At 42.2% G+C, this 14,934-nt stretch overlaps 1 protein-coding gene across 4 annotated transcripts; it reads left to right on the top strand.

Annotated features, from left to right (window-relative positions):
• On the top strand, window positions 1-14,855 carry VDAC3 (voltage dependent anion channel 3). Of its 4 annotated transcripts, none has more exons than XM_040618329.1 (10): window positions 1-97; window positions 3,799-3,870; window positions 4,967-5,016; window positions 6,060-6,062; window positions 8,928-9,080; window positions 10,229-10,281; window positions 11,630-11,857; window positions 12,767-12,917; window positions 14,027-14,084; window positions 14,330-14,855. In XM_040618329.1, the coding sequence occupies exons 2-10, from the start codon at window positions 3,804-3,806 to the stop codon at window positions 14,419-14,421; spliced, it is 855 nt and encodes a 284-aa protein (XP_040474263.1). In that variant the 5' UTR covers window positions 1-97; window positions 3,799-3,803; the 3' UTR covers window positions 14,422-14,855. The 4 variants fall into 4 exon arrangements, with proteins under 4 accessions (XP_040474263.1, XP_040474266.1, XP_040474264.1 ...); XM_040618332.1 differs by lacking the exon at window positions 1-97 and adding an exon at window positions 126-260; XM_040618330.1 differs by lacking the exon at window positions 1-97 and adding an exon at window positions 126-331.
• Window positions 14,856-14,934: the final 79 nt, after the last annotated feature.

Below are 14,934 nucleotides of genomic sequence, written 5' to 3'. Positions count from 1 at the left end.
GCAGGGGGGCGGCGGCCAGTGCGCAGGTGCCGCCGCGGCGCCGCGCATGCGGCCTGGGGGGCGCCCAGACCTCTGCCCGGAGGCAGCGCGGAGGCAGGTAGCGGCGGGGCGAGGGCGGGGTGGGCGGCTGGCCCCACCGGGACCTGCGGCGCTGTGCTGGCCGGGTCCGCTGGCGTTTTCCGGCCCTCGCCGTGGCTGAGGCGGCCGGCCCTCGAGTCACCTTGCCGCGGCGGCGCTGAGCCGAGCCAGAGCCCCGAGGGGTCGGTGGGCTCTCGCTTCGACCGGGGCTTCCGCGTCCTGGGGCCCGGCGGCGCGGCCGCGGGCTGCTGAGGTGACGGCCGCGGGGCGCAGGCCGACTGTCGGCGGGCGGGCGGGCGGGGGTCTTGCCAGCGCTCCGGTTCCTCGGCCGGGAAGCACGAACCTCGGCGGGCAGCAGCGGCCGAGCGCCCCCCGGCGCCGCCGTGCCGCGGGCGAGGGGTTGGGGCGCGGCTCGGGGCGGCCCCGCTGCGTTGCCCGTTGCGTAACGGGCGGGCGAGGTGCAGGTCGCGCCGCTCGTGAGCGCGCACGCGTGCCCGCGCGCTGCTCGGCTGCGCGTGAGTGCGTGGCCGCTGCCATGGTCAGCGGTCGCCGGTACCTGCCCGGAAGCATGGGGCTGGCCTCAAAGCGTAGTTCTTCTCATTTTTCTGTTTTGTGTACGGGTTTTCGGTTTGGGGATGTTTTTGGTGTTTTTTTTTTTTTCAGTTATTCCGTAGAGCGGTTCAGGTGCTCTTACGGTTGTATTTTAATTGAAATTTCTGGTCTGGTGTTACCTTTTGCGGTTTATATACCGATGTTGGCTTACCGTGCGTGGTTTCTGAAGATGGCAACATTAAGCATCGGTTGCCCCTCTACCTTTTATTCCTTGATGCCTTTTCTCTTGAGGTGGTTGTGTTAATTTTACTGTTGTGGGAGGGAGAAGCAAAGTACAGGATTAAGGAAGCTTTGTTTAAGAACAAGATGCTTGAAATGACTATTGTGTCTTAGTTCTGGATCTCTGGCTTAATGCTTCTTTTCCTGCTTTGCAGTGTGTTTTGTCAGCTGTTGTCATCGCATCTGGTTGATGGAGACCAATTCAGATTTAGTATTAAATAGCTGTGGAACTGTGAGCTTGGTTCCTCTAAACAGTTCTGGTTTGCAAGAATTTACGTATGAGCTCACCTGAAGAATCTCTCTCTTTTGTTTTTTTAATAGTTTAAATACTTGCATAATTTATATGTTAAAACACATAGGATAGAGAAAATACACTCATATTGCATAAAGAGAGGAGACACAGTAGTGGAGTGAACAGGCTCACAATATTCAAGATGTCTCAATAGCCTTGTGAGGTGTAAACAGAAGAGGGTGTCACCCCAAAGGGTGAGGTTTAGGTTGAGAAGGTGCTGAACAGGATGGTAAAGGCCTTCACTCGAAGCCTTTTCAGTGAAGCTGGTGAGGGGACACTCAAGACTACTTGGTGGTCAGCTCTGTTGCCATTTGTCTTTCTAAAGCCCATGCCCCTCTGTGCAGGGAGGCAGAAAGTTTTGAGAGTCATGTTGGGAAGGCATGAAAGAGGTAGGAGTGTGGCATGTTTTCAAAAACTGGGCTGGGGTGTTGTCTGAGCTCTTGCTGTTGTTTGATGTAAGATCTCCGTGTAATTTGAAAGTTAGACTCGTGTCTTCTGAACGCTGAATAGGTCAATCCCAACCCCCAAAACACGTTGTGGCTCACTGCCGGTCATTGCCAAACTTCTAGTTGAAAATGAGTTACCATGGTTTGGAGTCCAGCTGCAAACCCGTATGATTATGGAGTGTTGCTGTCATGTTTCCAACAGCTGGACAGTTCCTTGAAAGCCTGCTGTGACTAAAGAGCATTTAAAGGAAAAAAAAAAAAAACCAACCAAAAAAACACCTGCTTGTGTGTTGTGTGAGTTCTTATGCAGGGAGTTATCTTTCATCCTGGATTTTGCTGGAAAAAAATACGTTTTTTTTTTCAGACTTCAAGAGCATGTTAGGTAGTTACTGCATATGTAGAGTATCACCATGATAAAACATCCAAGTGTCTACCTTGCTCAAGAAACTAAGTTACTAAGCTTTTGCAATCAGCAAGTTGAACTATTTTGACAAATTATTAAAAAAATCAAACCAAACCAAACCTGAACACAACCCAGAAAAAACAAAACCAAAAAAACCCCTAACCACAAATCTGAAGTATGAGTTGGAACTTTTGAATTGAGATTTGTTTGAAAAAACAACATTTTAAAAGAAAGATATTCTTTGCTCTGTAGCTGTGTTGCTAAAACTATTTTAATAAACTATGCCCTCATAAAAGTGCACATTCTGTTTCTCTTTCGTCATTTTAATGATTTGCTGATTGTAATTTTTCCCTCCGTGTCTTGACAGGTAAGAAGGTCTTTTTACGTAGTAATTTTGAGAAGTACCTGCTTTACATACTAATCTTCAGATAAGGAACCCGTAGTCATGTCCAGCTATTTTAGATCCTCTAAACCCACAGATGTATATTCATAGAATCACAGAATATCTCAAGTTGGAAGGGTCCCATAAGGATTATTGAGTCCATGTATTGATACATAGCGCAGGTTAGTTACTAAGTCACTGAACACAGAGTGTTTGTCTACTACGTGATGTAAATTACCTGAGCACTTCATTTTAGGAAAGGGCTAGCTGTCTGAAAACAGGACTTAATTGCTTAATACAGACACTTGCTCTTGTGACAGAGGGACTGAGTACACCAGTAAGCAACTAAAAATGGTGGAAGAGAAATGATACTTCAGGGATTTTAGAAGTTTTGCTTGCATTACTGCTATTTTAGATCGGATCGGTCTTCCAGTATGGTATAAGTAACAAATGGGGGATCAGGGATTTCTGGTGTCAGGTGTTGCTGAAAAGAATTATCAACGGAAGCATCAGCTGTAGGAGGGATTGAGTGGCAAAGAGTTACCCTTAAAATCAAACAAAAGCATCATCTTTGATAGCTTTTCTTTTCTGGAGCAGGTGTGCCTTTACATTTATGCAAGCTTATTATAGAAGGAGAAGACTAATTTTCCACTGGGGAAGTGTTTTCCTACTTCTTTTATTGTGGGTTTTCTGATGCAAAATCACTAAATTGCGGCAACTAACATTAAATATGTCACGTAAGCTGTAATATCACATGCCTATCCTTTTGAGTTTTGTCCTTCAAAGTAGTTGTAAGAGTTATCTGTATTAGAAAATTGACTTTTTTTTGCTGTGTATACACAGTGAAGAAATAAATACTCACTAGTAGCAACTGGACAGCGTACAGAGATCTCTTTTTGCATTTTACAAATCTCTGAAAAAACTTTCCAAGAAGTCGCAAGTGCCTGTGGAAGTCGGATCTTTTCCTTTGGGATTGTTCAGTGGTGACATGGCTTTGCCACTTTGGGTCCCTTTCAGAAAGGGTCCTGTCACAAAAGCAACGGTTGCTTGTTATTGAAACAGCAATAAGGCTCCTGTGAGCTCTTTTTGCAGTGTAAGGATGAGAGGCTTACATAGGTAGTGGAATTTAATACTGTTCCTGGGGTTTGGTGATTCCAGGTAACGGATGGGCTTTCACAGCTTCTTTGAATTGAAGTTTGTTTCCGACAAAGCAAGGATGACTTTCAGGAATGTTCTTCAAAAGTCTTGCAGTTCTGTATTGGTGAAGCATGCAGTCATAAACATAAACGCTTACAAATTCTTTGGGTGTAGTTTAGATATTATGCCAAATCTCTCTAAGATTCTTACAGTTTCCAATGTGTTTCAGACCCAATGGCTGTCCCACCATCATACAGTGACTTGGGAAAGTCTGCCAGGGATGTATTCAACAAGGGATATGGTAAGTAACCTGACTGAGGCAATAAGAACATTAGTACCCCAAAGATCCTCTAAATACCTTGTGGGAGGAATTCAGGAGAGGCCCGGAGCATCTCGCCCCTTCTGAATTTGAACTTTAGACACATATCGTGAAAATGCTGCAGTAGGCAGAGAGTTAGAGGGGAAAGTTACAAGTTTGACCTTAAGATGCATTCCAGAACAGTCTCTGAAGAATCCTGTTTTTTTTTACCTTCCCATTCTTTTACGTAGAGGTGCTAAATCAGTTAAATGCATTTAGTTTGCTATAGGAGACCATATGTGGCAACAAATAGGTTCCTGTGGTAGAATGATCTTTTATGTTAATCAGGATAGCCTGTTGTCATAGCTGTAGTGGAAATAATTTCACAATATTTGCATTCCTCTTCAAAGAATTTAAATGGAGAAATTCTGATATTAGTCCCTCTTCTGAGAGCAGCACTAGAAGTTTTGACATTTTTTGTCTAGTTTTAGAAGTGTGTAGTAGTTTGCATTTGAATCTCAAATCCATATGCTACATAAAATGAAAAAGCATCCTGATCTGGTCTGCCCTGTCAGTTCAGGCTCACTAAAATTCAAATCAAGTTCCCAGTTTTAGTGTCAGCAGTTTCAGGCTTTTCTGCTCTTTACAAGGGCCAGGTATTTCCCTAGATTTGTAGCAGAACAGAAGGAAAAGGAAGAAAGCAATAGTATTTGTGTACACCACTCGTTGAAGTAAGTGTAAGCATTTTTCTCAGGGAAGGGGAAAAGAAAAATTCCTGCCCTGCAATCAGAAATATAGAAGTAAATAGAGTAAATCAGAAGGAATGTAACTGTATTGATAGGTCCCAGACTGTAGGCAGCTACCAAAGGTGGAGATGCTTGATGATGAGTGACTGTTAATGAGTATCATTTATGAGGCCACCCACTCTGAATTGTCAAAATACCTTCGGTCATTCCTCAGTAAGATTAATAACTGTTGAAACATGAAAATAGGCTGTTTCAGGTCAGTGTACCCTACCTGCTGTACTTTGGGTGTGTTGGCAGTAAGCCTTGCTTGTGTATTGCAGTGAAACAGATGCCGCGTTCTCTTCTATTTTCAGGATTTGGAATGGTCAAGTTAGAGTTGAAGACCAAGTCTTCCAGTGGGGTGGTAAGTACTGCGGGCTTTCAACATCGCCAGCATTGCAGTGGAAGGACAGATTCCTAAACTGGTTGGTGGTAATAACTCGATAGCAGGTGTTGCTTCTCTCTTTCAGTTCTCATTTTAAAACCCGTAGCTGACTGAGGTACTTACATAACAGCATGGAACTGATGTAGTGGTACTTCTTTTCCTGCAGCTTACAAGAATTTTCACACATTTTGTGGTGGATGGGTGGCTTTCCTCCCCATTTCTATTGCCATATCCCAAATATAAGAGTTTCTTCTCCCTAAGTAACTCTCATTTCTGCTTATGAACGCAACCGAGTTTCTCTGCTGTCGTTGGTTTTTACAGGATTTTGAGTCGACACTGACATTTTTCTACAAAAGGCCAGGGAAAGCTGTAAGAGCCGCAGTCTAACCTAACTTCCTTTTCACTCATCTTTACTGTGGTACAGTGCAAGACTTAATTAAAACTAGACAGTCCTCCTTTATGTAGAATTTGAGAGCATTTTATAGACATTAATTAAGCGTCAGCACTTCAGGTAACTAGAAAATACTATGATCCCCACTGTAATGATGCAGAAGTGGAGCTTCCTCATGATTTCACAGGAGGGCCGGCAAAACCAGGAATGGATTTCTGTATTTTGGTCTTTAACCACAAGCATACAGTGTTTACTAGATAAGCTTATTCTTACGTTGAGTCTCAGTTCTGTGCGTGCTGCCACTTGCTGTTCTGGTTGTGCTGCTTCTCAGCCTACTTCATAACTGTATTTGCCTTAGCTCCCTCCTTATCTTCCATTCTTATGCAAATGGTGTAAGTCATTCCTTTTGTATTACTGTATTCTGTCTAATTGAGCTTTTGATGGATTTGCTTACATTGTGCACCAGGAATGTGTAGGCACGAGGACCTATGGTCTCTACATTATGACTGCTACTGGTTACTGACATCTCGTATGTATAGTTTTTTCTGGCTGGAAGTTTTTATTCTCAGATAATATGCTAATGGTTAGTTATTTTTCTTTTCCATGCAACTTGCGTTGGATGTTTATCCAGCTGGTAAGAATAGTGACTGTTTTGGCATGTTGGCTCTTTATTGCTTTGTCTAGCAAGGTTTTCTGTGGTGCATACTGTCATTCATGAACTGTTCAATTGTTTGTAGTCATGTTATCATCCATGTCATGAAGTTTAACTGTGTCTGTAGCTCTTAATCTGCTGCATGATCCATGTATGTAAAGCCATTTGCAATCTTTGTCCAACAATCCACAATAAGAACACTGTAAAAACAGCAGGAGGGAAAACAAGAAGGGTAGGTACAGTATTGATATGGTTGTTTGTTGCTTCTGGTTTTGTGCTTGTTAGTGTTTCTGATGAGCATTCTGATGCGACAAAAGGAGGTTTTGGGGATGGAGATGAGGTTGGAAACAAAGTGTGGTATCTAATTTGTACTTCTGTACAAGTAGTACCTCTGATTGTTATGATACCGAAATGTTTTGGGTGGGGTTCCTGTGGACTTAGAAAACAGCGATGGTATTGTCTACTGGTTATAAGTGTTCCACAGATTGCAAGTGGTCTGGCCTAGTCAGTGCATGGTGTTCCTGAAGATGCCAGCCACCATAAACTAGAAGGTCAGTGTGAAGCTGAGCTTGGCTGCTGATTCAGACCGGAGTGTATGATGGAGCCGGAATGAGTTTGATTTTCAGCTACGAAAAATTCAAGAAATGCTTCTATACCAGACAGTGTGATGAGACATCTCTAGTTTAGACAGTTAAATAGTGATGGCAGCAGATGCTGGCTGTGTGCCTTCTGCTTCCAGAATCATCCAGTTCTGACACCTGGTAAAATCCTTCGGCTTTTGATTATATGACAGTGCAGGGTTTTTTTCCTTTTGCTGTGAGAAGAGCATTTTACAGTCTTTGCTTGATCTGAGAAACAAATCAAGCCTTTTCAATGTTTCCTGCCCTAAGATCAGAAGAAAGTTACTTCTGATGCAGGCTTGAGATGTTTTTACGCTGAATTTGTGCAAGTGACGTGACAGCAGTCTGTAGCAATTACGTCTTAAAGGCTAGTCTAATGCACCTGACTTGCATCACCCGTTTGTTCTCTGGATAGATACGTTATAAAAAAAAACCCAACAAACCATAACGCTATGCTGTTGTAGTTTGTAGTAGTGTGTTAGCTTGCGTAAGTGTTGGCTCCCCCCTGCCCCACTGCAGTGACCAAGGAGTGCACGTTACCAAGTGTGTTACCTGGCTGTACTTTCCCGACACTTCAAAACTATTATTTTTTGCAGAGTGTACAGTCTTTGTACACTCTGAAAAGTCCAGAATTGTGATAGTAATGTACTATCCAGCATCCAGGAATACTGTCCTGGAATGAGAAGGATCTGGAAAGTGAGGGTTCCAAAGTGTGGATGTGTTGGCAATGGATACCGTCATCTCTTAAGCACTGTATCTTTCAATATTCAAACTTCAAAAGAGGTGTAACTTGGAAATGTAATGGCAGATTAATTATCTTTCTTCAGGGAAAATATTTGAGAGATGAGGACAACAAATGAAATCAGATGCTTCTTACAACCTAGCTTGTATGCCTTGAGCTTACTACTGCGGAAGTATGTCTACTTATTACTTTATACTCTGTTGTGTATGAAATACTGAGTAGGCTACCTCTGAGTTATTCCAGGAGGAGAGATGTTTGAGACTTCAAGTCCCCTAAATAACAGGAAGCTCTGATGTGTGGAGGACTGGCCAAACAGCGTAGGACAGCATGTTGCAAAATACATATCGTACAAAATTCAAAGTTGTTGGTTCAGTTACACTGGTCAGTGAATGACCAGCCTGATGAAGAGATGTCAAGGTGCCACTGGGGTCAGGTTATTTTCTGACACTGTGAAGGAGAAAGGGCCTGTGATTTTAAGGTGCCTTACAAAGTAGTGACCTAGCTTCTAAAGTGTAGGTGTGCTGGCTGAGGTAGTGACAGAGGTTAGGTTGAGGGAGAAGGTACTAAAGTCATCTGATGCGTAGTATACGAAGAGTCTGAGTGGCAACAGTATAAAGGGTAAGGGGAACAACAGTGTTAGGGTGCAATAGTCAATGTGAAAAGCATAGATGGTCATTCTCCAGATGATATTTTCACCGCTGAAAGGTGGAAAAATTAAAAAAAAAAAAAAAAAAAAAAAAGAATGAAAAAGAAGAAGCACAAGATGTTTGGAGAAATGAGAGAAATGTTTGGGGGGTTTTTTTGCTATTTCTCTAGCAGCGTAAGTTGGATGAAGGATAGCTTTTCTTAAGGGAGAGTGGATTTCCAGAAGGACTGTAATGGGTGCTATTTCATGCACAGTTGGGACTGTACTGGTAAAGATGATAAAGGGAATTAGAGGAGATTGTGAGGGAAAAATCTAAGGATAGAAGCAGCTTTGTATCCCAAGCATCTTTTTGTATCAGGGCATGGATCTACATGAAGGTACAGAGCAAACTGTGGAATACTGAAATAACAATTGCTACTCTGGAGCAGAAAAAAGACAGCAGGAAAAGATTTTTTTTGGTGTGTGGGAGGCTGGTGGACAAGTTAGGAAAAAAGTGCAGTAAAAATTGAAGGAGGGGGAGCAGGTCATTGAATCATGATACAGATGAAAGTGAAGATGTCAGGTCTTTGTGTAGTAGTGTTTTCCAACCTAAGCAAGTTCCAGGGATATATCTGCACACATTGATAAAAGAAATATCCAGAACAGAGATGCCAAAAGGAGTAGCGTTTTGTGATGCAAAAATAATTCTTTTTGGTGGGGATAAGGAAGAGGAGGAGGATTTTGAGGGCTCTGTCAGAACACGTAAGGGTAGCAGGTTGTGAGTGTCGGCACTTGACAAGTGGAAAAACCGAAAGTGATTAAATACCGGAGTGCTGAAACTTGTATTATGCTCTTGGCAGGAGTTCACTGCAACTGGTTCTTCCAACACAGACACAGGCAAAGCTTCAGGCAGTCTAGAGACCAAATATAAGATCAAAGACTATGGGCTTACATTCACCCAGAAGTGGAACACAGACAACACGTTGGGAACAGAAGTTTCCATGGAGGATCAGGTAAGAGGAAGTAGGTACTCTGAAAACGTTTCTGCAACTGGTATGAGAAAGTATTGAATTGAGCAGAAGACACTGAAGACTGAAAGTTGCAGAAAACTTATCTGGAGTACTAAAAGAAGTTACATACATTTGAAGAACACACAGACTGAGAGAGAGAGCATCACGAATTTGCCAGGGGCGGGGTGGAGGGTGGAGGATATCTCCACAGCAATGTGCTGCTATATAATCATCCAAAGGTACAGAGTTACTGCAGTTACAGGCATGCAAAATTAGCTGGCTGTTGAATAAATATCACCATTATCTACTCCGAACAGGAGTTTTTAAAGCTGCACTCTAGCTATGTAGAACTCTCGCTGCTGCAGTCAGGCAAGGAAAACAAAAGAGGGGTGTAGCATCTTTAAATGCTTTTATACATAAGGACTTAAATTTGGCTGCCTTGATGTTGAATTTTCTAAGGCTGAAGAGGAAGATTAGTGTTTGCAGCTTGGCACTGCTTACAGAAAGGGTTGCTAGTGTACAGCACTCTCAAAACACACAGTTGTTTTTCAAAGTAATAGCTTTATGCTTCTCAATTAATGCCTGAAGCATAAGGTAATGGTGCCACAAGTAGTAAAATTTCTGTGGTGCCCTCCACCATACATGGCCATCAGTTTTTGCAGTTACAGTTTTGCGCTTTTACTTGTGCTTTAAAATGGAAAATGCTGTCCAGCTCAAAACACAGGTGGGAAAGTCGAGGCAGGTACAGTTTGGCCTGTGAAGTAGTACTGTGTTTTAAAAGAATACCTCTCGATTCTGAGAGATTCTTCAGCAACTGCATGGGTTGGTGGAACTACAGGGAATAAGCAAACATGAACTGAACAGTTTTCTTCCTTTAACAGTTTCTCGATTTTCTTTTCATCAACACTGGATTTAAAATCTTCTTGTAATAACATATGTACGAAGCATGTGCTGTTGTAGGGCCTCATGGGAGAAAACCTCCAGATTTTAATCCCTCATCATACAGCATCTTTGGATTTTGTTGTAAAACATGTGGGAGACATTATGGTCATGTTTTGTCTTCGCTTTAGACAGGAAGTAGAGCTATAGTAGTGGAATATACAAGTCATGTTTCAGCAGAGTTCTGAGCAGATGTCTCTTTTTCTTTGCAGTTGGCTGAAGGATTGAAGGTGGCTCTTGACACTACATTTGTACCAAACACAGGGTAAGTATTTTCTGTTACCTTTATCTAAGGAGTGCTAAAATTTCCCGTAACTTTTAATTAGAAATGCTTATTCTGGTCATTGTGTAAATGCTCAAAATTTACTGTAGAATATTCTGCAGGCACTGTAGAATATTTTGAAGGCAGTGGATAATACACGGCTCAGGACAAGGTCTGCTGAAGATGACTCTTCAGCTTTTTGGCCATTGGTGAATTGGTTGTTTTGCAGTAGGTATTATACCTTCAAAACTCTCCCCTTAAACAGCTAGGTCTTCATGGTGTTGACAGACCTAGTGCTGTGAACTCAGTGCCTTAACACAAAGCAAAATAATTTTTTTCCTGATGTTTTTGGGCAGATGTCTATGCGCAACTGAATGAGGAGGTAGAACCGTATAGGTATTACGTAGGTGGTCAAATAGCACTTTTTTTGTCTTTATCAATTATCATGTATTTAGTTTTGGTAGGCAGCACAGCAGGGGAGGGGTGTTTATGTCTGGATAATGCACAAAGCTTGAGATTGCTTTGTAAATAATGACTGGTATTTCTTTATTGTTGGGGACAGCCTATCAGAAAAATCAGGGTTTGAAATCCTGCTTGGATGTAAGGAATTAGAAGCTAAGTCAAAAGTGAGACCCCAGACCTGGGTATGAGTGACAGGCAGCACAGTGTTCTGCTGTGTCTTCAGTGGGAGGGAAAGGAGGTTGGGGAGAGGATTAAGGAGGTGATGTGATAACGTTTTGTCTCAGTCAGGTTTGAACTGACAGCAAAAGGAGCACAACGATGCGTTGGAGAGAGAGGAAAAGACTTCTCTAGAGGGACAAAAGGCTGACTAAAGTGGATGTCTGGAGGATGGGGAAATGCATTTCAGTCGAGGAGACTGGTATGCAGCAGTGAAGAAGGGAGGAAAGCAAGCACTGTACACAAAGGAACAATGTAGAGAACCAAACAGACAAAAAGTCACAGGACAGAAAGGCCAGCTGTTGCTGCAGGATGTCATGAATGCTCCTGAAAGAAACTGATGATGCCATAATGCATTGCACTCACTTGTGGAGAACAAAATTTGAAACCTGACAGGTTTTAGAATATTCAGCAGAAATGCCTTTGTTTTTTGCTGCTTGAGGATTCTAAGGAGTTTGAGATGGTGGAGGAAGAAGTGGCACCGTGTAAATATGCATAATACCAGCATTACTTTTATTCCGTGCCTTCTTCAGCAGCTGTTAATGTTAAGTTTTGAGTAGGAATTACTGTAATTTAATTAACTGGCCTTAAAGGACATACATACATAAATAAAACTACATATAATATGTCCTTGTGTACTACCAGGGATGAAATGGCGTTTTTCTCTCCGCAGGAAGAAGAGTGGAAAGTTGAAGACCTCCTACAAAAGAGAATATGTAAATCTAGGCTGCAACATAGACATTGATGTCTCTGGACCAACCATCTATGGCTGGGCCGTGTTGGGCTATGAAGGCTGGCTTGCTGGCTACCAGATGGCTTTTGATACAGCCAAGTCTAAGCTTTCACAAAATAACTTTGCCTTGGGATATAAGGCAGGAGACTTTCAGCTGCACACTAACGTGTAAGTATTGTCTGAGCCTAGAAAAACATCAGAGCAGCCAAACTAGATGAATAGCGAGCATCAAAGAAGTTCAGTGAACAGTGGGTGGATGGAAGGGGGGTATGCTGATTTGTTTCAAAATAATTTATATTCTGTGTTTTCATCTTCAGTACAACTAAAGCAGGGGCAACTTTCCAACTCTTGGCTGTGTTTTTTGAGACCTTGTTTCAGGGTAATTTTGGGGTTTGTGTATATGACAGTGGTGTAAAGGCATTTCATAATTTGGAATTAAAATCTGTAAGCTTCTTCTATTTTGATACCAGATAAAAGAGCCTTCAGTTAAGCTACGGTACCTTACCCCGCTCCCCACCAGACAGAAAGCTTCTGGCTCAGAAATGCCCAAGGTGGAGGAGGGGTGCATGTTGCATTGTGCTTGAGTGTTTCCAGCTGTCGTTGCAGTGTAGTTCTAGTTTTGACATTCAGATGCTCTGAGAGTCTTTGAAGGCGGTATATTTCAAGAACTGCAGTGCAGTAACGTTGTTTTGAGTCTCCTCTTTCCCATAACTGACTTAAGTCTCCTTCTGGATTTACCCCTTTATGCGTTATTGCAGGCTTGCTTTCTCAAGACAAGCAAGCACAATACAAACCTGGGTGGATTTTTGTTTTTTGTCAGAACCTCAAACTGTAGGTCTCAGCTGTTGGAAAGTCTTGTTCCATTCTGCATACAAAACATTTTGGGTAAAAAAAATGAGCAGGAGTCGTCTGCCAGCTCCAGCTAGGAAGTAGATGAGCATGGGTCCAGGGAAGTAGTGGAGCTCTTCATTCGTTTTAAGAGACAATGATCAGATGATTGTGGGGAGGAGTTAATCTAAAGAATTACTATTTATTAAACAAGGCAAGGCTTGACACACTTGCATCTATTACAAACAGGAACGATGGCACAGAGTTTGGTGGGTCTATTTATCAGAAGGTTAATAATAAGGTTGAGACATCAGTCAATCTTGCATGGACTGCTGGCAGTAACAACACACGGTTTGGTATTGCTACTAAGTATCAACTGGATGAGAAGACTTCCATTGTGGTAAGAATTTTGTTACAGGAACAAGTGTTTCAAGCTCCCTTAAATCGTGCAAATTTGTGAAGTAGTTGCTTCAAATAGTTACTGAGCGAGTATGGTAGATAGCAGACTGTGGCTTCTGTTGTGGTTCAAGTTCAAACTGGGACTTCACAGGTCATACTTGTGAAACGACAGGGGGACAAAAAATGTAAAGCACCATTTTGTCCATGGCAAAATAGTCACTAGTTTGATAAATGTGCTTCGGAGCCTATGCAAAATGTGTTTTCAAAAGGTAATGAGAGGATGCAGTGACCTTTTAATTCTCTAATTCTTATCTAATGCGTGATGTGGAATGGTACTACAGTAAAATGAGGGAAGTTCAGCTGAGCTTATGGCCTTCTCCTAACAAGCAGTTAACCCTTGAAAGTCAGCTGAGGTCCCGAGACAAGTGTTAGCAACACCTGCAAATTCTTGCAGAAACTTATGCGGGGGCCGGGGCGTGGGCACAGGGCAGGGAGGTCTCAAGAGAGTTTCACAAGGCAAAACACATCCACGAAGCGACAGTGAATAACTATGCGTACATTCCAACACTAAGAACTGAAGTAGCAAGCATTTGTTGTGCTTCAAAAGAAGAATTTGTTCCAGGGCAATTTAGCCAAAATTAAAGATGGGAAATACTATTGTAAACAGCTGAAAACTTAGTAATGCAAAAAGGGTTTGCATATTCATATGTTTATTGCTTATTTAAAAAAAATAAAATAACTACTAAGCAATTCATGAACAGGGGTCTGTGAACAAGACAGACTTCATTGGCTACTAAGGGGCTGTAGTAACTAGCCCTTCTAAAGGATATAAAAGAGAGAATGCTAGGGGCAGTGAATGACAGTGGCATTTTATGTAGGCATAATGGGTCACAACTTGATGGAAAGATTGGAATTATTACTTAAGCCTGTTACAGCTTAAGTTGAAACTCTTGAGAAAAGGGAAAGATTAGAATACACCTCTGCTAGAGGTTAGTCTACAAGTAGCTGAAAAAGTTAATGCAGAAGCCACCTTCTCAGGGCACCGAGACAGGTCTGTCCAAATATTTATACAGAGCTTATAAATACTGTGATTTCTTTTTGTTCCTGTAGGCTAAAGTGAATAATGCCAGCCTGATTGGAATTGGTTACACTCATGCCCTCCGACCTGGTATGTAAGTCTAACTGGTAGCAGCAAATAGTATTAGTACTACACTGTGCGTTATTTTACTGTCATCTCTATAACAGATTAGATAAACAGATCAGCTAGAAATCTTACATAGGCTCATAGATGTAAAGGATGTGCAAGTACAGAAGCTCTATAGCAACTGACACAGCAGTGAGGCTCAGGTACTTGAGGGAGGGAATTGCACAGAGATGAGTATATGAAGGGTCTCATTGTTTGCTTTTTCCTAGGTGTAAAGCTGACCCTCTCAGGCTTAATTGACGGCAAGAATTTCAGTGCTGGAGGTCACAAAATTGGGCTGGGATTTGAGCTGGAAGCTTAATGCAGCTTGAAGTAAAACAGGTAGTGCTACCAGCAGGTAGTGCTCGGAAAGGTGAAGAAGAAGTGTAGTACCCAGTGTATTTCGGCCTTAATACTACTATAAAATTTCAAGAAGTGTGAACTTTCTGCTCTTCCAAAGAATCATTTTAACCCTACACTGAAGTCCAGAGAGCACGAGCATATCAAAGGAAGATACTTGAAGGCATGCATGGAAGTTTGTGATGTTTGTGCTACATTTCACTTCAGTTTCCCTTATTTTAAATCTGTTCCTAAAAAAAAAAAAGAAGAAAATCCCATCCCACCTCTCCTCAGTATTGTATTGCATCCTGCATGCCCTGTACTTTACAACCTTTTATAGAAGGTGGTCTCTGTGCTGTAGTGGAAATATGGGTTTACATCAGAATGAAATAAATTGGTCGTGGTTGGAACATAAAATGTTGGTGTGTCTTGTCTCAGTAAGGTTCAGAAAAACCGTTCCAGCCAGCTGTGCTTTTCCCCCCCACTCCTGGTGCAA

The sequence above is a fragment of the Falco naumanni genome, chromosome 19, assembly GCF_017639655.2.
Source record: "Falco naumanni isolate bFalNau1 chromosome 19, bFalNau1.pat, whole genome shotgun sequence".
Lineage (NCBI taxonomy): Eukaryota > Metazoa > Chordata > Aves > Falconiformes > Falconidae > Falco > Falco naumanni.
Note: the sequence above shows the minus strand (reverse complement) of the source record. Positions and strands in the feature narration are given on the sequence as shown.

What these genes read in the sequence shown, in the direction of transcription:
- VDAC3 (XM_040618328.1), top strand. An exon ending in TTTCAGCTGCACACTAACGT is followed by an intron (nt 11,858 to 12,766) that starts GTAAGTATTGTC and finishes TATTACAAACAG; the next exon opens with GAACGATGGCACAGAGTTTG. An exon ending in CACTCATGCCCTCCGACCTG is followed by an intron (nt 14,085 to 14,329) that starts GTATGTAAGTCT and finishes GCTTTTTCCTAG; the next exon opens with GTGTAAAGCTGACCCTCTCA.